The sequence below is a fragment of the Chaetura pelagica genome, unplaced genomic scaffold, assembly GCF_000747805.2.
Source record: "Chaetura pelagica isolate M959 unplaced genomic scaffold, ChaPel_1.0 scaffold79, whole genome shotgun sequence".
NCBI classification, from domain to species: Eukaryota; Metazoa; Chordata; class Aves; order Apodiformes; family Apodidae; genus Chaetura; species Chaetura pelagica.
Window position 1 is genome coordinate 4393606 of NW_009969339.1, and position 24638 is coordinate 4418243.

Consider the following 24638-nt stretch of genomic DNA (forward strand, 5'->3'; position numbering starts at 1 on the left):
TGGAGTGGTTTGTTTGTGTGCCAGGGGTGGGTGAGGGGGGGTGTGTAGGGAGAACGCCCACTTGGCAGGGTGTCCGGGGGAGGGAACTGCAGAAGGGGTGGAGGGGGGGGCAGAAATGGAAGGGGATGGCTTTGCCTCACTTGCTCCACTTTAAATACCTTTGTACAGAGCTCTGGCCACTGTCGTAAGGTCAGAAGGCTTCACCTGCAGAGCTGAGGGGGCCTCTCTGCGTGGACATTGCTGTTTCTGCACCATGGACTCACAGCACTGCAAAATGAATGGGGACTCTTCCCAGGTAAGTCATGGGGTCTGTGTGCCCACTTTTTGCAGTGGGGGCTGTGGCTACCTCCCTCCTTCCTCTTCCATGCTTGCAAATCTTGTACCTTGCTCTCTGAGAGGCAGTGTAACCCAAGACGGGAGGAAACAACACACCTGTCTCATTGTTTTTTGGTGCCTGGTTGCCACCGTTCTCCCTTTTGACAACCGGCATGCTTATCTGTTGTTAATTGTGCTCACAAAAGTGCAGTTTGAATGAAAATGTCCATTGCAACAGTATCATTGCACCTGTAGCAAAGAGGAATAGAAGCAGAAACAATCCACAGCTAATTAGAGGTCTTAGACCTGTGTGATGGAAGAAACCTGTCTTCTGCTAAAGGAAAACAGATAAAGTTAGATGCTCTTCTAGTGGAGCTATTTGTTAAATTTTGGGACTCTGATTTTCCAACATTTTTTTTTTAATGTTTACTGACTTACTTTGGACCCCTTACTTTGGGAAATACAGGAAAGTCCTGAACCCCTCCTTTTTGCTTACAGACACTGTAGTTCCTGCAGGGACAAATGACGTAACTTGAGGACAGCATGGTTAATTATTAGGACCAAATTGTGTTCTATACAACACTGCTAAATCCAGAGACAAGCTGTGGAAGATGTGCAAAAAAAGGGCTTCAGTTTCTACAAGCCTTTTTAAGAGCACTGCAACCAAGGAAGCCGAGTTTCCTACTGCTTTGTGTGCTGAGGCTGCACTCCCACAAAAATTCTTCAGGGTCTCACCCTGTTGCTTTTCCAATTTGTGTAAGTGCTTGTTGCAAGTGAAACCTATGGGACCTGAGCATCTAAATGCCTTAAGAAGTCTGACTTTAGAAGCAATTTAGTAATCTTACTTCCTTTGAAATTTTTATTTTATTTTATTTTTTTCCTTTTTCCCTCCCTGCTATTTTGTATATCTAGTAAGCCTGGAATTTATGGCACAAAGGTGATGTTTTTCTCTCACTGAAACTACAAGCAAAACTTTCTATGGCTTTAAGAGTGGTGGAAGTAATTCAGAAAGGCTTTATCTAGCCAACTTGGAAATGGATTGGAAAAGGCTGACAGGCCTGTGTTATTGTCCTCCAATACTGCCACATATGTCAGAGAGGCAATATCTATTAATGTACAAAGTAGTTAACTAAAAATGCAGATTTGCATGGAGCTCAGGTAAACCCATCCTTGCATCTATACATCACTTATCTTTGAGCTTGTACTAGGTCCAGGAATTCATGTTCATGTTCATCATTTGGTTCTTATTTTACAGAATCACAGAATCTTAGGGGTTGGAAGGGACCTTGAAAGATCATCTAGTCCAACCCCCCTGCCAGAGCAGGGTTACCCATAGCACATCACACAGGAACGCATCCAGGCAGGTTTTGAATGTCTCCAGAGAAGGAGACTCCACAACCTCCCTGGGCAGCCTGTTCCAGGGCTCTGTCACTCTCACAGGAAAGAAGTTTTTTTCTGATGTTTTTTATTTTTACTTCCTGAAAAAGACCCACACAATAGGAACTGGAAGAAAGAGTTTAATTTATTCCACACTACATTTATAAATCACATATATGAGTCATATAGGAAATATGTCAATGGCAATGAAACAATTCTATCACTTCTTAATCACAGTAGTTACAGAACAGTAGAACTACCCCAAAGCTGCAATTTCTCTTGATATCTTGAAAAACAAGAAATTAGAATTAGAATTGAGAATGGATAAACCATGATCAACAGTTAAAACTAGGTATAGGTACTACAAAAAGCTCAGCAATAAATATGACCGCCTGTGTGTATGTTGATGTTTATTACCTACCACGTATGTGTTGATGTATATTGTCTCCAGCGTGTATTGATGTATGTTGCCTCCATCTATATTGATAAGAACTGGGTACCAGGAAGACATAATAACTGTTTAATTATATTTATATTTATAATGATAATTACTGTACAAAAGAATGCTGTTCCTTAGAACACTGCCTCAGAAAATGTAGTCCCACCAAGAACTTTATGGCTTCAGGGCTGAATTTGATAATTAATTTGTGTACCACAAAGACTGTCTTTTCTAAGGACAATATTTGGGAACTGAGAATATACTCTGATTTGTTTGTTGAATTAAGCAATAGTTATTACAAGGACAGGCACTGACTGAAAATACAGATCTTCATAAAGAAAAATTGAATGGATACCTTGAGTCAATTTTTGGCCCAGGGCTTGTTACATCAGTACCATCTGTGCTGCAGATGTCTAGCGTGATCTTTGCAATACCAACCACGGGCAATATGCTCAAGGCCAGTAGATGTTAAAAAAACTCCAACAAATAAGGCATTAATGTGACTTCCAAAAGTTTGTGATAATTGTGCCCAAAATTAACTTTGTCATCAGAAAAATTAAGTGATTCTGGAAATCTCAGTAGGCGTCTACCTGCCATGTTAGGTACCCAGATAATTTTGAAAATTTCCACTCCAGGACTCAGTTCCCGGTTTCTGAAGTGATGAAATAGATCTTTCCCAGTTAACAGAGGTTTTGTGAAAAGAAACACATGTACTGAGACATACTAAGACTTTCTGGTAATTAAAAACATGAAAATAATTAAAGGAAACATTCTCTTGCTTGGAAATACCAAAAATTGACTTTTGGAATTTGCTGAGCAGAAAATCAGTAAGACAAGGGGAGCAAACATAAATGAAAACACATTTTACCCTGAGTCTTTACTCACTGTGAGATTTAGCATTTTCCAACACTTCCAAATTCAAACCTCTCCTCCTTTTTTTGTTTGTTTCTTTGTTGTTATTGCTATTTTGCTTTTAAATCACCTTCCATATCCCTCTTGTGAATACTACCTCTCCTGGTGCTAGCTGGCAGGTAAAAGCAGTACTGAAGGGGAAGTGATGATGATCTGCATCTCTGCACAGAGCTCATCCACATTCCTCTGCTTAATCCTGAGTGTTAATGAAAAGAAAGCCTGAGGGGAAGATCTTTGCACAGTAGCTGAAACCAAAGTACAGTAATGTTTCCAGTTATCCCTGAGCTTGATACACTTGAGAGGGCAGGGATGGTATTAGATATTTTCATGTCCTTTTTTACCACCTTTCTCCCACCTTTCTCTCTCCACATGGGCTCTAGTTTGAGAGAAGGAATTTGTATCTCTACCATAATAAGTAAGAGCAGCCACAGAGCTGCTCTACTTCTCGCAGCAACAGTAGCGTTGATTCATACTTCAAGCAACTTTCTACCCTCTTTATGTTGTTGATGTTTTACAAAAGGGAAATGGACCAAAGCAAAACTGACTTCTAGGGTGAATGTATATAATTGTTTGTTTGTTTGATTTCTTTTATTTTAGGAATCTATGTACATTGAAGAGTCCTCAAATAAAAATGGTGTGATCTCTTTGATTTTCTCTCTGAAAGAAGAAGTTGGGGCATTGGCTAAAGTTCTGCGCACATTTGAGGTAAATATTTTCCTTTATGAGACCTGACCTTGTCTTTACATTTTTGCACCGCAGCAACACTTGCTAAAGGTATTTGTGGTCATGTTTGTAATTCTATTTCATTGCCATATTGGAGTAAATCAGCATACATTTATTTTCTGGTGTTAAAAACACGTAAAGTCCTGGAGCAGAAGTCGTCTTTTAAAGTTAAAATTTTAATTCAAACTTTTAAATTAAACACTCTAATTTTAATGGATATGAGGGTGGAAAAAATGCATTTTCTCCATTTAAGAAGGAGATAATCTACTGCAACTGCTTGACTAAGAGGCAGAAGTGATTTGGGCCATAACCTGACACTGACATCTGTGTATGTATATGTATATATGTATCATAGAGTCATAGAAAGGGCCTTAAAGATCATCTAGTCCCAACCTCCCTGCCAGTGAGCAGGGACACCTCCCACTATATCAGGTTGCACAAAGCCTGAGCCAGCCTGGCCTTGAACACCTCCAGGGAGGGGGCAACCACAACATCCCTGGGCAATCTGTTCCAGTGCCTTTCTACCCTCACGGTGAAGAATTGCTTCCTAATATCTTATGTAAATCTCTCCTCTTTCAATTGAAAACCATTACCCCTTGTCCTATCACTGCCCTCTCTGGTGAAAAGTGTCTCTCCCTTTCTTTCTTGTAGACCCCTTCATGTACTGGAAGGTGACTTTAAGGTCTCCCTTCTCTTCTCAAGGATAAACAGCCCAAACTCTCTCAACCTATCTTTATAGCAGAGGTGCTCCAGCCCTTTGATCATCTTTGTGGCTCTCTCTGAACCCCTTCCAACAGCTCTGTGTCTTTCCTGGGCTGAGGGCTCCAGAGCTGTACACAGCACTCCAGGTGGGGTCTCACCAGAGCAGAGTAGAGGGGCAGAATCACCTCCCTGGCCCTGCTGGCCACACTTCTTTTGATGCAGCCCAGGATGCAGTTGCTTTCTGGGCTCCAGCACACACTGGCGGCTCATGTCGAGCTTCTCATCAACTACCACCCCCAAGTCCTTCTACGTATGCATATTTATATTCATATGAACAGAAAGGCAAACATAACCTGAATGTGAGCCATTTGACTCATAGTGCACATATTGCATCAATTATTTCTACTGGGGACAGCTACCATTCTCTTAGCCCTTGTTTATCTCAGTAAATCTGGTATAAATAAGTCCACTACTGGTACTTCTACAGACAGGGTAGGGGGTACCTACAAAACAGCATAAAAATGACAGCATTTTGCACTTTGTTCACCCAGCAGAAATGCAGCAGCCTGTTCTGACTGATTTGGAAAGCTTTTGGGGAAACAAGGCACCATTTACCTTTCAGGACATTGTGTTCCTATTTATTATTGCAGAAATATTTCCCCAATGTCACGGATGTTGTTCAAAACACATGAAATCCTTGCAATTCAGGATGGCAGTGTTGCAACACACATAGCTGTGTACTCTGTGCTCCCAAGCAAACAAAGTTATATTGGTTTTGTGCCTTTTTTTTTTTTTTTTTCTTTTTTTTTCCCCCCAAGATCATCATCATGTAATAGTTGTGCCTGAAAGCAGCTTTTTCTGTAGGACACTGTAAAAAGTTGTGCCCTGCATACTTTCCATTCACAAACTGAATTGACTAGGAAATGAAAGGTTCATGTGGTATTAGTACAAATGAAACATAATTATGAGTATGTATGTGATTCATTAAGATGAAGGGAAAATCAATGACAGCAGAGCTACTCTAAACCTGTGAAATGGCCACTGTAATACAGTCCTGCAAAATGTCTAAGTTGGTGTTGTGCATGTCTGTAAATGGATTTAAGAAGGCTGTTGAAATTCCATGGATAAAGGCATCTCGGTCTACTAACCAAATTGCTGTCAGCTCTGAAGGACTAGAAAAACTAGCATGAAGGAGAGAAGTAGACACTTCTTGGATGTGATTCTTCTTGCCCCAAAGCAGGTACCTAAACTAGAGCTGAGTCATGCTTTTCCCAGTGACCCTGGTGGCAGCTGAGGGGATGTGGCTTAGCTAAAGTTGTCTGCACTGGTGGCTGGGTGGTTTCCCATTCCAACAAAACCAATTATTTCTGTGCAGATTTACAGTCTCCCCCAGCACCAAGGCTTGACAAGAGACCTGGCTTAGGTGCTCTTGTATTGGTTTTGCATGCTCTTGGCAATAGAGTAGGGGCACAGATGGGTGGCTGGTGAAAAGGGATTTAATGGTACAAGCCTGATCTGCAGCTTCAGCTCCTCAGGGCTGTCATGAGCATTGAATTCACTAATGGTGAATTCACCATTAGTGTGTAAACCAGAGCATCTCTTAGGCTGTTCTAAGTCAGTGCAAAGGACCTTGCCTTGTGTAGAGCAGCATAAGACTAACGTGCATGCACAGATGAGATAACTCCCACCCTTTCTCATGTGGGCCATAACCATGGTGTCTCAGTGAAAGACTTTGTGCTCAATGACATCCACAACAGAGATGGGGAAATTGGTGATATGTAGCTGAAGGATGGGGACAAGGAGAAAGGTCTTGAGAGAGTTTTTTTCTCTTGAACCCCTTCCTTGATTAATAACATCAACTGTGAGATGCAGATTAGCTACAAGAGTTAGTTCAGGCTCTCTGTTGGTGGGCTCCTCTGGGCCAGGAGATCTTGTCCCAGGGTTTCTGTTGCTTCTCAGTGCTGACCCAGGGAAACGCAACGGGTTTGTCTCAGAGGGGCAACACAGGGAGAGGTGTGGCAGGAGTGTTCTGGCTTTCATTGCCACACACAACCACATGAAGTAGGAAAAAGGGAAGGACCAAAGCCACAAAATATGATCAGACTGTTCCCTGGAGCGAATGTGGCACTGCAGCTGTCAACCCCCACAGAGGCCAGACCCTGAGCGGCTGCTGGTGCTGATGGCCATGCATGGTACATTTGGAGCCTCTCTGATCCTTGCTGAGGCTGGGGACTGCCCAGGCTGCCGAGGTCTCTTTGGGCCCTTGAGCATGGGACCACAGGCAGACCCTCTCCCTCTCCCTGTTGGAGCTTGGTAGTCATTAAAGGACAGTGCCTTCAGCACTGGCTTTGAGGATTTTCCCTCTTCTCTAACCAATCTACAAGAATTCCCTGGGACACAAAGAGGGGAGGAGGAGGGTTAAGAGAACTGTAAATGTGAAATTCTTGAAAATAAATCCTCCCTCAAGACAGGGAAAAAAGTGTAGAAGCAAGATCCAGACTGAGACACAGGGAATTAGGAGGATACTTGAAAAGAGAGAACTTGTGGTGCCATCACCAGCCAGGTTGCATTTATGAAAAGCAGATGTCTGTGTGGACCTGGAGAGGTTCATCCTATCCTTGGTTTATGAGCTGGAGAAAAAAATTCTATTATTCTGCAAGGGCTGTTCAGTCACTCTTGTGTCCCTGCCCAGATGCAGGAGTAGTTTCTTACTCCTAGGTTCACCTCCTGCCCATGTCCTACTTCTGTGCTGGGGTGAAACTTGGCCAGGCATTAGCCCCTACTGCAGCTTGATCTCCACGTGCAGCAAGAGCCCACAGCAGCTGCACTGTGCCTCAGCCTGGCTCTGCACATGGACAACAGGAGGTCAAGGGCTGCTGGCTCATCAAGCACCCTGGCTGCTCCCAAGTCCAGACTTAAACTGTGCTCACCCAGGAGTCAAACCTCCCAGGGAAGCAAGTAGTGTCCAGATACAGGCCAGATGAACTGGATAAGCCCTCATTGTGGGCCAGGATGGACTGAAGGCAGGGGAGCCTCATATTCAGGTAGGTGAAGGCACAAGACCAGAGACTACAGAGAGAGTGCTCACGGCACAGAACTACATCCTGTGACCGAGACACCAAGTTTAAGAGAATTTCAGTGTCCTTTGGGGAAACATTAATGCTTGTTCTACTCAAACGTCCCTTAGGGTTGCTCCTGAAGTTGACAGTGTGCTGCATGTTTTCTGTTCAGGTCTGAGTTGCACACAATTATGTGGCTACAGTCACAACTGATGTTTTGCCTATGTAGCTTGAAGGCTTTTTTTTTTTTTTTGGCTTTTTTTTTCCTGAGGAATCTCCTGAATGTACTCAGCTCCTTATGACTGCTGACTTTATATCCAAAATGTACTTGATTATATCCACTTTTTTCTTCTGTTTACTCTCAATTCTTATTCCCTCTGATGCATTTCAGTGTTGGGCCAATGTTCAAAATGAGCAAGCAGTCTATGGGGAAGAACAGTGGGACACTCAGAAGGGCCGGCACATATTTAAAAAAATACTACAGGGCTTTTTAAGTTGGAAGCACTTCTGTATCTAAAAGCAAACCCAGCTGATGTCTATGGAAAGTTTAACACCTACTTTGGGTGGGAGAAGATTCTCCTCCCAGTCTCATACACAAAAATAATAGCACTCAGGAAGACTTCCCCCAAACACCAGACCTCAGCAGGCTTCTCAGCTCTTCTGACCTTTGGCTCCTATGCCCACCCTGTTTTCTTGCCTGGATATTTGAATCTGCTTCTCTTGAACTGCCCTGTACCCAGAGTGCCCTATGCCACTGTTGACAGTCAAGTCCCTCCAGTCCCTTCTCCACCTTTCCTGTGGAGAAGCAGTGTCCACAGGGCCAGACTCATACTCTGACACACATGCTGCAATGTAATAACAGCTCAATCATGTTCAGCAATAAGCAGATTGTTAAAACTGAATCCACTTTGCTTCCACACTAGCTGCTCTCTGTGTATACTGGGATGTGGTAAAGATTCACTTTCTGCTTATCAAATCCAATGATCTTGCACTTAAAAAGCCTCTTTGTCCATAACCTTTATCTGTCCTAGTTACACTTGGGCAGCACCTCTGTCTTTATTGCAGGCTTGAGGGTGGCCATCAACACAGCATAAACCCACTAGTAGACTCTTGACACCAGCTTCATAAGCCCTGCTACACACTAAGGCCCTGCTTGGAGCAGGCATATACTATTTGTCTCATGATTTTACAGAAGATGATAGCTAGGATGTCAAAACTCAAATAAATACCTTAGTGTGAAAAAGAACATCACATGTAAGTAAAACATCAAGCTTAAAATCAGGGAGACAGAGTAATCATTGTGGAATTCTGTTTTGTTTTGTTTTGGTTTTTTTTTTTTTATTCACTGGACACCTTAACAAGTTACAGAGTATAAATCGAGCTCAGAAAAAGAACTTACCAAAACTGAAAAAGCAAAGTGGAGCACTTTGGCTTAACCCAAGTGCTACACTTGATAGAAATGTTTCTTTTTCTCTGTAGTGATAAAAGCCTATTGAAATTGAAATAATTTTTTTTTAAACAATGACAAGGTCCATTATGAAAGAAAAGAGTGTGGGGGTAAAAAAAGCTTCCCCTCAAAGACTGGCATTTCCAAAGTTAAATTCATCATTTAGAAGATAAGAACTAAGCATTTCAACATGTAAAAGGATTGCTCTTAGTTTTAATTGAAATTTTTATCCATGAATTTGTGAATTAATCTCCCCCAAAGTTCTTTTCCTGATGGATTTACAAGTAGTAGAAGATATGTCAGCAGTACTATGTGGCAAACATTGGGGTGGAACATATTGCAAGTTTACTCCACCTGTTCTCATAGAGAAGCTTTCCTTCTTTTCTTCACTGATGTGACTTGCAAATACAGAGGACTTCAGTACAACATCCAGCTGTCAGTGCTATTACTTACAATGCATGGGATTCTAGCTCAAAAGCAGCCTCACTGATTTGCACTGAGGAGTACTCCTGCTCCTAGATTAAGTCACTGCTTTGTGGGAGGAAGTTACTGCTCCATTGGAGGGCTGAATGGGAATAATGGGCTGCAGTAAATGAGATCCTGCACTTTCATAGCCAGCAAAGATAACTCTGCTCTCTTTTCTGTTTAGAAACTTACTTTATTCAACAGAAAGTCCAAAGTTACTGCTATCAGTTTGTCTCTCGGGAGGGTAATGGCTCTGCAGTGTTTTGGGTTCTTTCCAAATCAGAGCAGTCACTTTGGCCAGGGGGTGTGTTGGAGGTGTCTACAGTGATAGGTGAACAGGCCAGGCATACCTCTACTGAGAGACTTGTTTTTCCTCATAGTGTACGTACATACAGCTACAATAATTTCATTACATCTGAACTCACTGCTTTAAATCCATGTCCTCAGTCTAAGCTTTCATCTTTCCAGGGCTAGGAGAGCAGGACTCCTGGAGATAGAATACCAATATGAGTTTAAAGAGATGAGTACCCTCGCACTAGGTGTTTGTGCAGTGCAACATGCTGTCACATGTGCTTTTTGGTTTGTCCCACTCCATGTGTTTTGTTGGTAGATTAAGCTGAACAACTCATACCAAACTTAGAGCAGAATTGCCAAGTGATGAACACCAGGGACTACTCCAGAGTCTGGCTGTCCTTTGGAGTTTTTGCTGGCAAGGGTCAGCTCTGTGTCCCTTTGCCTCTGTGGGCTTGTCATGTGAAGAAGCCCCTAGCAAATGTGAAGAAGAAGATGGGGAAGCACCATCTTCAGCTGAAAAGCAAGTCCTTGAAGAGTAAAGCTGAACCAGTTGGCTGCCTTTGCCTTCACTTCAGGAAACCATGGCTTAAGGCATCACTGTAACTTCCTAACTCCCCATATCTCCTGTGAAAATTAGGCTCTGGGTTTCTATTTGTGCTTCTGAAAGTGTCCTCCTACAGGAAGTCCTGAAGTAGCCAGTGTTAGGGTTAAAAATACATGTAACTTTTTCTTTAATCACAAAAATGCAAGTAAATTCTTGTTTTGGAGATTTCACCAAAGTTCTCGTGGAATGTTGATTAGTGGCACCATAGCGGTGTAGACTGTTCTTCATCTGGTAACAATGTGAGGTCTCCTGATGAAGCCAAGCTTACTTAATGACAACAGTCATGAAAACAAGGAAAACAAGCTGCAGATGGATTTCACAGCTGGACCTAGTTTTAGGAACCATATACAGGAGCATCTAGTAATGTGTGAACAGAAGGACATGAACACCGTGGAAACTAGTATCCCATTACAATCCCAGAAGGTATCCATCCCCACTGAAAGTTTCTCCATGCAGCTATGAAAACACAACTTTTCTTTTCCAATAATCAGGTTATTATACTCTCTGAGTGTGGGACTAAACTCTCTTGGCAGTGACCTCTGCAAGACTGCCGTCATAGTGTAGCACCAGGCTGGTTTGTCCTGGCTTGTGTGGGGCAGCTGCAGTGTGGGAGACACTCAGTCGGGATGCCATGACTGCAATAACCTGGGGAAGGGGCTGGAGCTGCTTCACAGCCTCTGAGAGGGAACCAAGTGTGAGGTCAGACAGGCAGGGAGATGGGCAACCTTCTCCTGTGTCTACCATTGCTCTGTTGCAAATTGATACCTGTATCTGTCCTGGTTTGAGCCAGGATGAAGCCAATTTTTCTTTTTACTGATTTTTTTCCTTCAGTAAGCTTTCTTGTAACTAGCAACAGTGTGTTCTGCTAGGCTGATAAGACAGTGGAATGTTTTTCTAACTACTGAGGCTTCAAGGCTGCACCTGCACTCTGCCGGCTCAGACACTGTGGGGAGATCTGTGACCCCCCTGTAGGAGGCTGAGTTAGACGGACAGCAAAATTGGCCAAAGATATTCCATTCCATATATCTACGTAAGCTCAGAGGAAGGTCAGAGATCACAGAAGACAACTTCCTTCCTTCTTCTTCCCTTCTCTTCCATCCATGGCCGGTGTCCAGGGAGGACTCTATTAATCCATCACCGTCGATCCTCAGGCTTGATCTCTCCTGACCCCCATAACTCTCTGCTTTCTCCAGCAGCAGCTTCGGGATTCCTCGGGACTCTTCCCAGTTCAGGGAAGTGCTGTGGGAGTTGCTGGGGTGGGGGGAGGCGAGAAGCTTTTGCCCATACCTGAATATATCTGTATATAATTGTATATATTTTCTTGTATCATTCATTAGTGTTTTAATTAAAGCTGTGTAGTTTAGTTTTCAATCCAGCCAAGTCTCTCTCTTTTTCTCTCTCTCCTTCCTTACCTGGGTGGGAGGGGGAAGGGATCGAGAGCATTGTTGTCGGACCTGAGTCAAACTGTGACAGTATCACTAAACCCTGTCATTCAAAAATTGTAACTTGCACAAAATGGATTTAGTTCTAACTTGACTTTTGAGTTCTGAGAACGTCTTGAGACTTACTTCTTTAATGAGGAGTAATAGAATTACTGTTAATTAGACACTCAAATACTGAAAGCTGAGATTATTTACTTCCATGAATTGGGATTTTAGGGAAAAAAAGCAAGAAATTTGGAGTTACTTCTGCTGACTTCAAGGGATCTGGCAATACTGTGACCTGCATTACGTGCTATGCCCAAAACTACCCGCAGTCCTCAAGGCAAAAACTGATCAGAATTGTTAATACTTGCAAAAAATATATTAGAAATGGCCTAGTAAACCGCTTTGTAATAAATACAAGGCGAACAGCTATCCTTCCTGTACCAACACAGAAGCACTCCAGCAGGCACATAGTTTTATGATATATCCATATAGGAAAGACTCAACCTCTATGCTGGTAAGAAACCTGAGGAGAAATAAGGAAGCACAAACTTGCTGTGAGTTCTTTGCAGCTGGAATTGATGATGGGGCAAATTCAGCAAAGGCAGGTCTAATCTCAAGCCATGGGCTTGTCAGATTACTACCAGCTCTAAAATAGGAAAGGCAGAAGAGACTAATTTTAAGAGTTCATGTGTGAAAGCAGTCACAAAAATATGATTGACCAGATTTTCCAAAAACAGTTAAGTTAGGAGTTAGGTTCCATCAACAAAAAATAGTGCAGAAATAATAAAAACTCATAAAATTAATACAGAATTTTTATTATCTCTCTTTTGAGGGCACACATTATCAATATTTAAAGCTCTACTAAAAAATACAGAGAGATTGAAAACTTCTCAAAATAAACAAAAAAATGCCCTCTTTCTCCTTTCCCAGGTAGCATTTGTCTTCAGAAACCAGAGATTTAAATTAAGCATCAATTACTGTGAGAAACCTTGTTTAATCACAATATTTGTCAATACTGACTATACAAAAAAGTTTTGAACAATATGAAACTATGAAGATTAAACACTAGATGGAGTAGTTGGACTAGAGTGAAACAGATACGTGAAACAACTCTAGTAACAGCCACTGTAAATATTTTGAAATCAGGGGCTTAGTGGCAAGGCCCTGTGTATGACAGCACTTTTCTCCAGCAGCACCAGTTCAGGGAGCTGGATGTATGCTGCTGAATTCTTGCTTTGCAAACAATCACCAAAGGGGTTCTCCCTTTGGCTTCTCTGCTGTGAAGTCCTAAAGCCAGAGCACAAAGGGGTAATGGGTTGCCTCTGAAGATTGCTGAGCTGCAGGCACCCCTCACATAACCAGCAAACCAGTTTCACACTCTGCCAGAAGCTGTTCTGCTTATCTCATATGTAAGAAAGGGGGTGACACTGTCCCTGAGCTCCTTCCTCCCTGTCTTTTTTCCCCCCTTTCCCCACACTCTTAGGTTGTGGTGATAGTTTGGGAGGCACTGATGCTCCTGCTGCCTTAAGTTTGCCTTGTGCCCACCCTGCAGCTTGTCTCTCCGTTCCCAACCCCTGCACCATTCCCTCCATTTTGTGGGCACAGCTGTTTGTGCAGCTGTTTGCTGAGACAGGCTGGACACCTGGCACAGTGGAAAACTCACCTGATTTTAGAAAAAAAAAAAAAAAAAAAAAAATGTAAGAATAGTTGAGATACCTGTGTGATCTCTCAAACAGGTCTGTTCTCTCCAGGGGAGGGATGCTGAAGCAAGGATGAATGTGCGGGGGTGGGAGGCAGGTGATAAGGGCCACCAAAGAGGTGTTTATGTTATCACAGCCTCTGGCAAGATGCAGAAAGTCCAGTCAGGGCCCTTCAGAGACCCCATTCCCCTGTGAATCTACACAGAAGTGGAATGCAACAGCCTCATGCATCAGTGCAAGGTGAAAGTACAGCAGCAACCCAGTGCCCCCGAGCTGAGACTTTGCACAGGGGGAGGTTTTACAGACTCTCTCCACCTCTGAGTGGCTGCGCAGAGCAGGCTCTGGACGCGACCCTCAGGTTGCCACACTGCTTTCCATGCCAGGCCGAAGGGGCCAGCAGCCCCCAGCGCCTGCTCTCTGTCAAAACCTTTCCAGGCCTGAGTTCGGCTTGGGGCGGCCCCACCTCCCCACGCCTCACCAAAAGGAGGCTACAATGTGGGGTCTGTTTGAGCAACGGGGCTTTGGAGGCCTAAAACAAACCGTCCTCGGGGCCCAGGACAGTGGCAGCCATTCTCTCCCCTGGACAGCCCTGGGAGGACAGCGTCTCTCAAGAGGCGCAGTTGGCAAATGCGCTTTTGACCTTTTCAACTTATTGTATTGGTATCTAGCCAAACAATTTAAGTTCATCTGTAGTGTGTGACACTCAGGAAAGGGAGGAATGACATGCATGCTGTTTCCAACCAAGTAATAAACTGCCTTTTGTGGTGGAGTGAATGAGGCCTTTGCCGCTGGCGGCCAGATAACCCCCTGCACTGTGCAAGCACTGAGAGGAGCAAAGAAAAACTTAAAGGGCTTGAGAAGCTCACACTAGAGGGAGGTACAGAAAAAAAAGCTTCCCTCTTTCTTCCCTGGAGGTCTCAAGTAGATCCTTGCAGCTTTTCTTCATGGATGAAATCTTGACCCTGCTGCAGCAGGGGGCTTGACACTGGCACAAGTGGAGCCATCATTTCACCCCATCTGGTTTGGGGTTTTCTTAAGCTTAAAAGCAGAAAACCAGCAGCTTCTCCAGGGCTGCTGAGCAGAGTGTGCCAGCTCCTCTGACTCTCCTGCAGTTGATCTTCAGGCCCAAATTTCCTCCAGCAGTATGTCTATTCCTGCCTGGGGACAGAAGCCCAAACTTGGCCCTGGTGTGTCGTGGCTCTGGTGTGAGCCTGACTGGAAAGTCAGGTGATAAATCACCACCAACTATAATCTGTTTAAGAGGTTTTTCTGAAAAAAAATCCACCAAAAGCCACCCCCCCCACCCCCCCCCAACAAAACAAACAAAAAACAACAAAACTAACAAAAACTAATATTTTCATATTAAAGTTACAGTGCTCAGGAAAACATCTGAGTTCAGCTAAAGTGAGGTGGATTTTCCTGGATTTGTGTTTATGCATGGACATGGTGGCTTGTCTGAAGTCAGGTATTCACTGACCATAGTCATCAAGACTTTAGTTGCCAACGATCCCTTTCTTCAGGGCTTGGAGGCACTGGTGTTGGTCAGTGAAGATATTTGGTGGTATTGCATTTGAATCCATGCTTAAGCAAAGACTTTGCTGTGAGAGTGATCAGATTCGGTAGCAGTTACACAAAGAGATTGTGGAGTCTTCATCTGTGGAGAAACTCAGAACTCGACTGAACGCAATCCTGAGCAATCTGCACTAGTGCGGCCTGCCTGAGTGGGCTGCTGGGCTAGATGATCTCCAGACAACCTGTCCAACCTCAGCAACAATGGGATTCTGTGATTTTGTGATTCTCTGATTTAAAACACTCATGATTTTATTTGCATCAATTGGGGCTCCCTTTCTGGTGCAGATCCATGTTTTCTATTGGATCTCTGCCCAACACCTGCACACAGCCCTGGAAACTGAGCAGGTGGCTTTGCAGGTGACTGTGCAGTAGCTTGGCAGAAGCTTATCTCACAGGGTGCTCAGCTGCTTGCTTTTCCAACCTCCTTTCAAGATTCTCATAAATACAGCATTCACTTTCTCATGAGTTAGTTCCCCATGGGTGAAATGCTTCCTTCCCATGTTGATCCTGCGGAAATGTTCTTGTCCACACAGACAAACTCCCATTATGTACTTGCAGTACCAGAATTACCCTTTACAGTACAAAACCTGTTTGCAGCTTGTATCCTGCTTCCACCTTTTCTGAAGTTTTAAGTAGCACATAGTCTTATGTTGGTGCTCCCCACAAAGGTGAATCCCACATCCTTCTCATTTTTCCTTTTTGTCTCACTCCCTGCTGTGAAAGTCCTCAGTCCAGTGGCCACCAGAGGCAATTATCTTCTTTTAAGTTATCTGCATTGTATCCTATGGGTTGTTGACTGACATATAAATTTGATCTAGCCTTTATTTCTCCCCCAAACCCTGTAGGACCAAAATCTCTGTTTCTCATAGGAAAAAGGTATAAACCTCACCCACATTGAGTCTCGACCTTCCCGTCTCAACAAAGATGAGTATGAATTCTTCATTAATTTGGAAGGCAAGAATGTCCCAGCACTGGACAAGATCATAAAGTCCTTAAGAAGTGATATTGGAGCAACAGTCCACGAGCTTTCGCGAACAAAGAGGAAGGACACTGGTAAGGCCACAGTGACAAGGATAACTTTGACAATAAATGTTTACATCACATACTTAAATTACTTCTTTTTCCTGCAGCAAAGGAGTAGTTCTTGGATTTGTACAGCTGCCTTTCCCCTCCTCTGCCTATTTTGCCTATGTTGTAAGTTTTTGTAATTTGGAGATTTTTCTCTCAGTGTAAATTACCATGGTCTATCTTTTGCCATGTTTCTGACTAGGTTTTCTGGGAAACGGTGTTATGGTGTTAATGTTGTATCTGTCTGCCTAGTTGGCAGCCTTAAAGACAACCTTGCTATGGTAGCTTTTTATGCAACCTGCAGAAGCCAATAGGGATCAAAGGATGATTGAAGTTACAGACTGAGGGCTCAACTCATGAATCCTTAACCAATGGTGTAAGAAGTTGTGGGTGCATCTGTTTTCTGCTCGCAGTCTCTGCCTTGCTTCAAAATAGGAAGCATTTGTATACACAGCTTTTGGCAAGTCACAAAGGGTGGCATCTTTTGTTCTTGATGCACACCTGTAGCAGAAGACAATAACGGGTGCAGGTGGGCTCCATACCACCATGTTTAATGCAGATAAATTAGCTAATCAAGATCAATTATATGACTCCTGAATCTCTTACTACCATCTCATGGCCTTTGGAATACTGAGTGCTGAAAGACATTGCAGGGCTTGTACACTTTTATCTTTTTCCTATGTTCTCTGCCCATCTGAGAACTTGGAAGAAGAGAGACAAAAAGGATTTCCATGTGGGATGCACTACATCTGTCTAGTTACTGTCCTGATTCAAAAAACCCCACATAAACTCTATTATAATTGAAAACGGCAAACAGTTCCAGTGAAATTTGCAGCTGCATGTATGGACTTGGCTTGTAGATGGTATATCAGTTCCCTGGAGAAAGTCAGGCCTTTATCTGCCTCCTTTTCCCTCCCACTCTGTCCCCATAATAATTATCTGTCTGTTCAGTACCCAGCAAAGTCAAGCCTCTACAGCATCATTTTGTAGCAAAATGTCACCTATTGAAGACTGCTTTTCTCCATTCCAAGTAAGGATGGCTTGCTGGAGTCCCCAGAGAGGTCACCAAGAGGGTGTCCTGGAGACATTTACATTGCCTTTGCATTGTGTGTCCCAGCTGGGGGACTGCCCTATCTTGAATACTTCTCCCAGAGAGCACTCAGGTGAAAAGAAGCTGTATTTTAGCTTTTAAGTGATACACAGACCTCGTGAACCCAGTCAGACTTCGCCAGTTTGCATAGTGAGTCCAATCAGTCAGTCCATATAGAGCCAGCACTATCAGGTGAGTACATTCTGGTTGTGAAAGGGCATCTTAAAAATAGAAAAATTTAAATCAGAAGGTAGGGGACAATGTACTGCAAGGCGTTATGTGTCTGTCCCCTGGCAAAAGCCAGAACCAGCTAAACCACCATCTGCCCTGAGCAATGAAGATCTCACTTTGCAGTGGGGGGCTGTGGTTCTGTGACAAGTTTCACTTGCTGCACTGAGAGCTGAAGGCTTCTCCCTCTGCCTGTCTTGGACACTAGGGACAGAAGATGCTCTTCCTCTTTTGACCAGTCTTTTCAGTCTCTGGTGACAGTATCCTGTCCAAACAAAGCTTTCCCTTCTTGGGATGCTTTGGGTTGTGTTCTGGTCTTATGACTGATCTTGTAGCTCTTCTCTGGAGTGTCTCCAGTAGACGAGGTAAAGTCTAGATGCACTATGGACTGTAAGGACTCAATTGCTCTGGTGAGCAATTAATTTACTCTTAATTAAACCAGTTGTTGCTCATTTGCTGCTTATTTGATGGATCTGTCACACAAGGTCCATCTGCCTTCCATATTCTTCTTTTTTCAGGTAGGAACTGATGGTAAAGGGCAGCATAACAAAACAAAAGTGACAGTGGAGATCTGATGCAGTGCCTTCCTCAATGTCAAATATCTCTGGGACCTCACAAATCCCTCTGGCACAAACTTAGTGATGTTGCAGAGGTACTAAGAGCCCAGTCCTGTGCAAGGCCAGGTATGGAGTGGTGGCATCCTCATGGGACAGAGGAAGGAATTACCCTCCTGTGCAAGACCTGGTGTGGAGTGGTGGCATCCTCATGGGATGGAGGAAGGAATTACCCTCCTATACTTCCTGGGGCTGGCATGCCCCTTTGAAAACCTTGATTTACTTTCTGATTTTGGTCTCATGGACCTTGACTGCTGGCTGGTGCAGCCCCATCCTTGTGGGACAGTTGCACCTCTGAGCTGAGATGAGAGGAGGGGAGAAAAAGTTCCATGAGGTGACCATCTCCCCAGCTCCCTGCTCTCCCTCACACAGGTACATGTACATCTAACACCATCCAGTTGCCTCTTCACTTTTTGGGCTTGTGGATGCCCCTTACTCTTGCTAATGAAACTAGGGAGGCTCTACCACCCATTTTGGTGGGAATAGGAATAACTCGCCATTCCTGTCAGGAATCCTTGGGAGGTCAGTTGTAATTCTGCCTTCAGAGAGAAAGAAGGAAAGAGTTTGTGAGTTGTCTGTGCTCCTAATTCTCAGAAATTTGCTGGAGTTGAAGCAGCTGAGTGCAGTGGTGGTTGCCCTGCATCCAGTCTGAGACATGCCTAAATGCCTCTTCAGATAACAGATGTGATTTTAATAGGATTTCAGACTTAAAATACTTTAGGTCTGGATCTTCCTCTTCCTTCCTAGGAACAACATGAAAGGACATTAATACCTTCTTGAGATCAGTGCTGGTAATCCTTTTACTATTTTCTTTGTGTCCTACCCATGACATTACATTTGAAGATGAAAAAGAAGAAGGCAGATACTCTTTGGAGTCAGCTCTCTCCATTCATGAGATGAAGGGACAAAAGGTTGATTAGGTGATTTATGATCACATCAAATCAAAGAGGTTCTTTTCTGGTATTTATTTTTTTAATTTTCAGAAGAAAGTTATAGGGCCTAACAGGGCATGCTATTACTTTCATTTTTCTAATGATCATTAAGAAGTTTATAACAAACTTCAGTAAATAATAAAGTAGTGTATAAGCATAGGCCAGAGTCAGACAGGAATACAGCTCTAAATATCAGCCAAGAAAGGCTTGTGGGTGAAAATTCTGACCACACAGAAGTCAAAACTCCTGTGGTTAGCTGTAGGAATAGGATTTCATTGCATGTTAGTGTGTTGATCAAAGGCTTTTTGAGTTAGATTATCCTGTCATTGCTCCAGAAAGGGACTTGATCCCCTTCTGTTTGAGAAGATAACTTGTGTTTGTTTGTTTCAGTAATTTAGAGATAGTATAAAGTGGGAGCAATTTGTTGCCAAGGAAAGAGAGGAAGATTGATATTTCTTTTTGCCCTTTCGCTTTTCCTTTTCGTCTTTTTTTTTCCCCCCAGTTTCAACTTCTCTCATGAGTAGTAAGGGTCCAGTCAAACTGAAATCCCCAAATAGCCATATTTTGAAAGGTCAAACAAACCCTGCTTAGGCGATGAAATGTGGGTGGCAAATTCTGGGCTGAGGCAGCTACAAGGGCAGAGTGAGACTGGAGCGGACTGAGCTGTAGGAAGTGTGGGAAGATGCTGTCCTTTATCAGTGATGGCATTAACAAATAATAGGCCTCATAGCACCTTTTAGGGCAGTTTGCCTTTCAAATGTATCCTCCTGGCAAATCTGGTCATAATGCACAGATGTGCTTGTGTGAAATTTTATTCCTAAAACACAGAATGAGAGCAATATGCCTCTAAGGAGCAACGTCTCAGAAAGAAAGTGGTTTATGGGGTCATTATAACGCTCTTCTTAGTGGGCAGGTAAAGGCTGGGAAGGTTTTCTCCTGAAGGCAGCCCCTATGGTACTGATTCTTTCATTGCTGCCTAAAGATTCTCTCAGCTCTTCCTTAATAAGGATTAATTTTGCTTATGTTCATGATTTGAGAAAAAATACCCAACAACAACACTATTTTACTGAGTTTCCGATAGGAAGCACACACTGCCATTTTTGGGGCACTGTTTTGTAGACAGTGAGAGGAATTTTCTATATTTTTCCCTTTCTGCATTGTTAGACATGTTTATATGTGATCTTACTCCCCCCACCCCCCCCCCCCCTTAATTCATCTTAGGGTCTTATCTCAATTAAATGCAAAATGCAATTTTAGCTTCCCTTTGACACACTCAAATAGCTACAAATACCAGAATTTGGATCAACAGTGTGATTTTTAGATGAGAGCAGGCCAGCAAAATGCTCTAAATCCAAAGGTAGTTTTAGAACTTCAGATGAGATGGGCTGGCAGTCACTGGGCCAAAAGCCCTTTGTAGAGTGGGAAAGATTTGTTGTGAAAACACAGTGCATCTCTTCATAGCTGTTTTTGGAAACAATCTGGGTATCTGCAGTCCATTTGGAACCCATGAATAAAAATAATTAAATATTATTCTATTGCAGCATTAGGGCAATGCAGACAATTTATTGCATTTCTGAGACAGACTGGGAGTTGAAGTTCTGTAGAGGCCTTGTTTGCTAAACCCTGAGGCTGGCCAAGGAGTTTTGGACTGTTTAAAAAAGGGCTAAACCTGGGCCTCAAACTGCTATAAATTGCATAGACCTGTCTTTGACCCTTGTCACAATGGTCCAAATGGAAGAGTTCTGCAAAAGTCCTCACTGCCCCTGCTTTGCTGCCTCTCATATAAATGGCTTATTAGCATTCTGCTAAGCATTTGACCCCGTGGTAATTTGGTCACCACTTGGGTGTCCGGCATGATCCCATAAATGCTGCTGTTTCACTTACAGACAAATCAATATTTATTACTGATCAGCCCACGTTTGCTCCTCAGACCTTCACAGAGGCCCAGTGTTGCAACAGCTTGCCCTGGCAATTCATTAGTGGCCGTGCAGACAGGCAGTGAGTCTGGTGAATGGGCTGGAGGAGGATGTTGCCAACAAAATACGGGATAGATTCAGCCAGGGGGTAATTTGATTTGATCTTTTCAATAGTTGCTGGGAGGGCTGGGGGTAATCTCCTGGCACACACACCAGAGCTAGGCAGAAGAACCAGTAGCCCTTTTGCACCCTGGCCCCTGATGTGAGGGCTCTATGGACCTGCTGTAGTGCCTGTCCTGGGGCTGAGGACCTTCAATTCTTGTTTCCATGAGAGGTGAAAAGGCTCAGGACTTTCCAGGGCCTGACTTAACACCAGCTATGCTGGTGCAAATAACACTAAGTATTCTCAGGATTTCCCTTTCACAGCCTGCTCCTTTCATCCAGCTCTGCGAGCTCAGAGCTTCTCTCTCTTAGTTTTTGCTGATGTCTGGGGGGACCTGGGATTAGGACAGAGATCTGCTGAAAATAGGTCAGGTACCCCACAGAGGCTGCATGCCTAGAAGTTAAGTTCCTTCTCCTATGTAGACGAAAAACAAGCCACCCATCTCCATGCCCAGGTCTGACAATGCATCAGCCCAGGAGTTTGTCCCAGAGTTTATAGTGAGTTTTGTACCAAGTACTTGGGGATCTTCAGAATAAAATGTTTTTAATGAAAAGTAAGCTACTATTATTTATCCGTTTTATCCCTTCTTGAAGTTGCGATGATTCAAACCCTGCCCACCTAGACCTTTCTAATTCAGGGCAGCCAAAAGCTACAGACATTGCTGCTGAAATCTACTGCAGACTTGAGCTCCCGAAGTCTATCTACACAGCCCAGACCCTTCAGGTCACAGTGTGTCCCTGAGAACAGCAGTTATTCACTCTCATGTTGACAAATCCTTTGCTGCGGGGCTGCTGGAAAGCTTTTTTCCTGGTTCCTAATCCCAAAATATTTATCAGTGTTCCTCACCCCAACCTGATAGTGAGGGGTGTGAAGCACAAGACTGTGAAGCGATTTCTACACCTCCCACCCCCCGCAAAACCCCACAAAGCTCAGTGGCAGAGCGAGGAGCCAAACCCGGTGCCCGGCGGCCACTGCAGTATGTAGGGGCAGGACGCCTGGGGTGCTCACCCTTCACATGGCGTGAGCAGTCACTCCTCTGTAGGACTCAAACACACCTCTTTCTACTCATCCCCTCTGACTGATTGAACTCAGGGGGCTGAAGATGCAGGAAGTTTGCTAAAGGTAGGGAACGAATTTCTGGAGATACCCGAGTTAGCGCTACATACAGGCGACAATTTTGGGAAGATCTTCCCGAGACTGCTGCTGCCATCTAGTGACTCCTTCAGGTCTGGGTTTTAGGGTAAAGCTGAGGATGTGCAGCTCGGAAAGGGGGGGCTGCTGGGCTGCTGAAGGGAAGGGAAGGCCCTGGCAGGAGCACCGCTGAACCACCGGGCCGGGTCTCTGCAGCTGCCTGCGCTCCCTGGCCTGCCTGAAACACATGTGAGGACTCCCAGTGGGAGCGTTGGATGCAGCCAGGCTGGTGGTGGGACAGCAGGTGGGGGTGAGAGAGCACTCTGCGTGGGGCTGAGTCAAGGTCTCCCTGTTTATTTGCTGTTGTTGCATCAGCCCTTCTGCGCAGGTGCTTTGCAGAAACCCAGCACCACAAGTACCCTCTGTGTTGTGAGGCTCAGCAGAAAGCAAGGCTGAATAGTCCTGGAGACACAGTGATCCTCCTATTCCATAGGTGGTCCATCCAGGTCTGGGATGACCCCCATCAGCAAGATGCTGCAGGGAGCTCATGCAGCAGCTGCCAGCAGGGGATCAAGCTTACTTAGAACAAAACCCAAAGCCAAATGGGGAGGTATGTCTGAGTGGCAGTGCTCCCAGCTGAGCAGAGAGCCCCACAGGGGAATGAGCTGTTTTCCAAGCACTGGCTGAGCAAGCGACATTCGTTCACACAAGAAAGTCACTAAATGAAACTGCAACTTTTTATTGATAAAGCTCAGTCCCATGCAGAGTGTTGGCTCCCCCTGACCTGCTATCCCACCACCAGCCTGGCTCTATTCAATGCTCAGAGCCCTGGGCTTGGACCAGCAGACCATTGGGTGATACTAGCTGCAGAGTCCATGGAGCTGACTTGTACTCAGTGTAGGGAGCATATAGCATAGAACTGCATGGGTATCTCCTCAGATAGAGGTCTTCTTTCTTTTCCTCAGAAAAAACTATGGTAGAACTGGAAGTGGTGCAGAGAGAAGTGCTAAGAGCTCTCCATAGCCCAATGTTTCTGTGCCTGAGGCACAAAAAAACGAGGTCTCAGCTAGGATGATGGATAGCAGGTGAAGGATCTGCCAGGGAGCTATAAAATCCTAAGTAGCCCAGAGAAGGTGAGTAGCAACAAATAACGCTTTTGTTCAGGAACAGGTTAACATCATGTGAAATAATCCAGTTTAAAACAGAAGTGAGTTATTTTTCATAGAACATGTAAAGACAGGATGGAGCTCAGTGCTGCAGAGTGCCTTGAAGACAGAAGTGTATGTAGGCCCAAAGAGCAACTTGTGTATTTGTGAGAAGTTCATCAGAGGCTATTAACCTGAGGTATGGCTTGTAACCTCTGACTCAGGGAGAAGGGAGAGGAAAGGAAAAAGAAAAGAGACAGGCAGCTGGGGTCAAAGGGCTAAAAAATGTGAGGAGCAGCTGAAGAGAAAGCCAAGTAAGTAAAACCCAGCAGCACGGGCAGCTCCCAGGATGCATCCATCTGCCAGTGGTGCCTTTTGGTGGTACCTGCAGATATGCTTCCCAAAGTGATGATGAGATGAGGGAAAGGGCCCATGGTCCCTGTGCTCCTTCCGTCAGACTTCCCTGTCTCAGCAGTGCAGGAGGTCGGTGTAGCCAGGCCCAGTGGTGGCTGACAAGGGAGTTCTTAGTTTGTTATGCAGCTGGATCCTCGTGGAGGAGATGAAAGAAGAGGCTGCAACCTGGTACAGTCACTGCATATGCACTCCCGCCCTCTCATAGTCAGGGTACACATGCCAGGGGACTGCTTCGACCACTGCATGAATACAGTTGTGCCCACTGCTCCAGGAAGGAGTTCTGACCTGGGATGACAGCTTCACCTACCTCATGAGCTGCAGAGTGCCTCTCCTGATAATGCAGTAGCCAGGAAGACACTTGCCTTCCACTTCCCCTTATCTGAACACATCACATGTGGAAAGCCCTGTGATTCTTCTTTACCCTCCTCCTCAAGTACTTCTGTGAAGGGAGGAAGGAATTACACAGACATTACATGCTGTGGATTCGGTGTGGTCCCATTTCATATCCTGGCCACACTGCAGGAAGTGTCTATAATGTGTGAGTTACAAGGCAATAGAGAACCAGGCCCAGAATGTTAACTAAATGAATGCATTATTGTATAATGACTGCAGTAATACAATGCTAGTCTGAGGTATTAGGGTGTCATTTATCATTTTATTTCACCATCTTAGCTTAAGTGAGGCCACCAAGTAAGTCTTAGAAAGAGATTTTCAGAGGGTCGAATGATCCTATATCCTTATTGCTGTGGGGGTTTCTTGCTGTTCCTTTGAAATGGCTGATTCTAGCTACTGTGAAAGGAAGGATACTCTGGAAAAAATCCTACATTTTGGTAAGCCAAGAAACCAGAATAATAAACAGAAAATAATAAAAATTACAAGCCAACTCTGTGGCCAGGCATTC

General features: G+C 44.2%; 1 protein-coding gene across 1 annotated transcript in view; it reads left to right on the plus strand.

Annotated features, from left to right (window-relative positions):
- Positions 1 to 253: 253 nt before the first annotated feature.
- Positions 254 to 24638, plus strand: part of PAH (phenylalanine hydroxylase) — a 40393-nt gene continuing 16008 nt past the window's right edge. Inside the window, exons 1-3 of the mRNA XM_010005800.1 lie at positions 254 to 295; positions 3641 to 3748; positions 15906 to 16089. Coding sequence (XP_010004102.1) covers positions 254 to 295; positions 3641 to 3748; positions 15906 to 16089 — 334 coding nt within the window. The remainder of the gene's footprint in view (positions 296 to 3640; positions 3749 to 15905; positions 16090 to 24638) is intronic.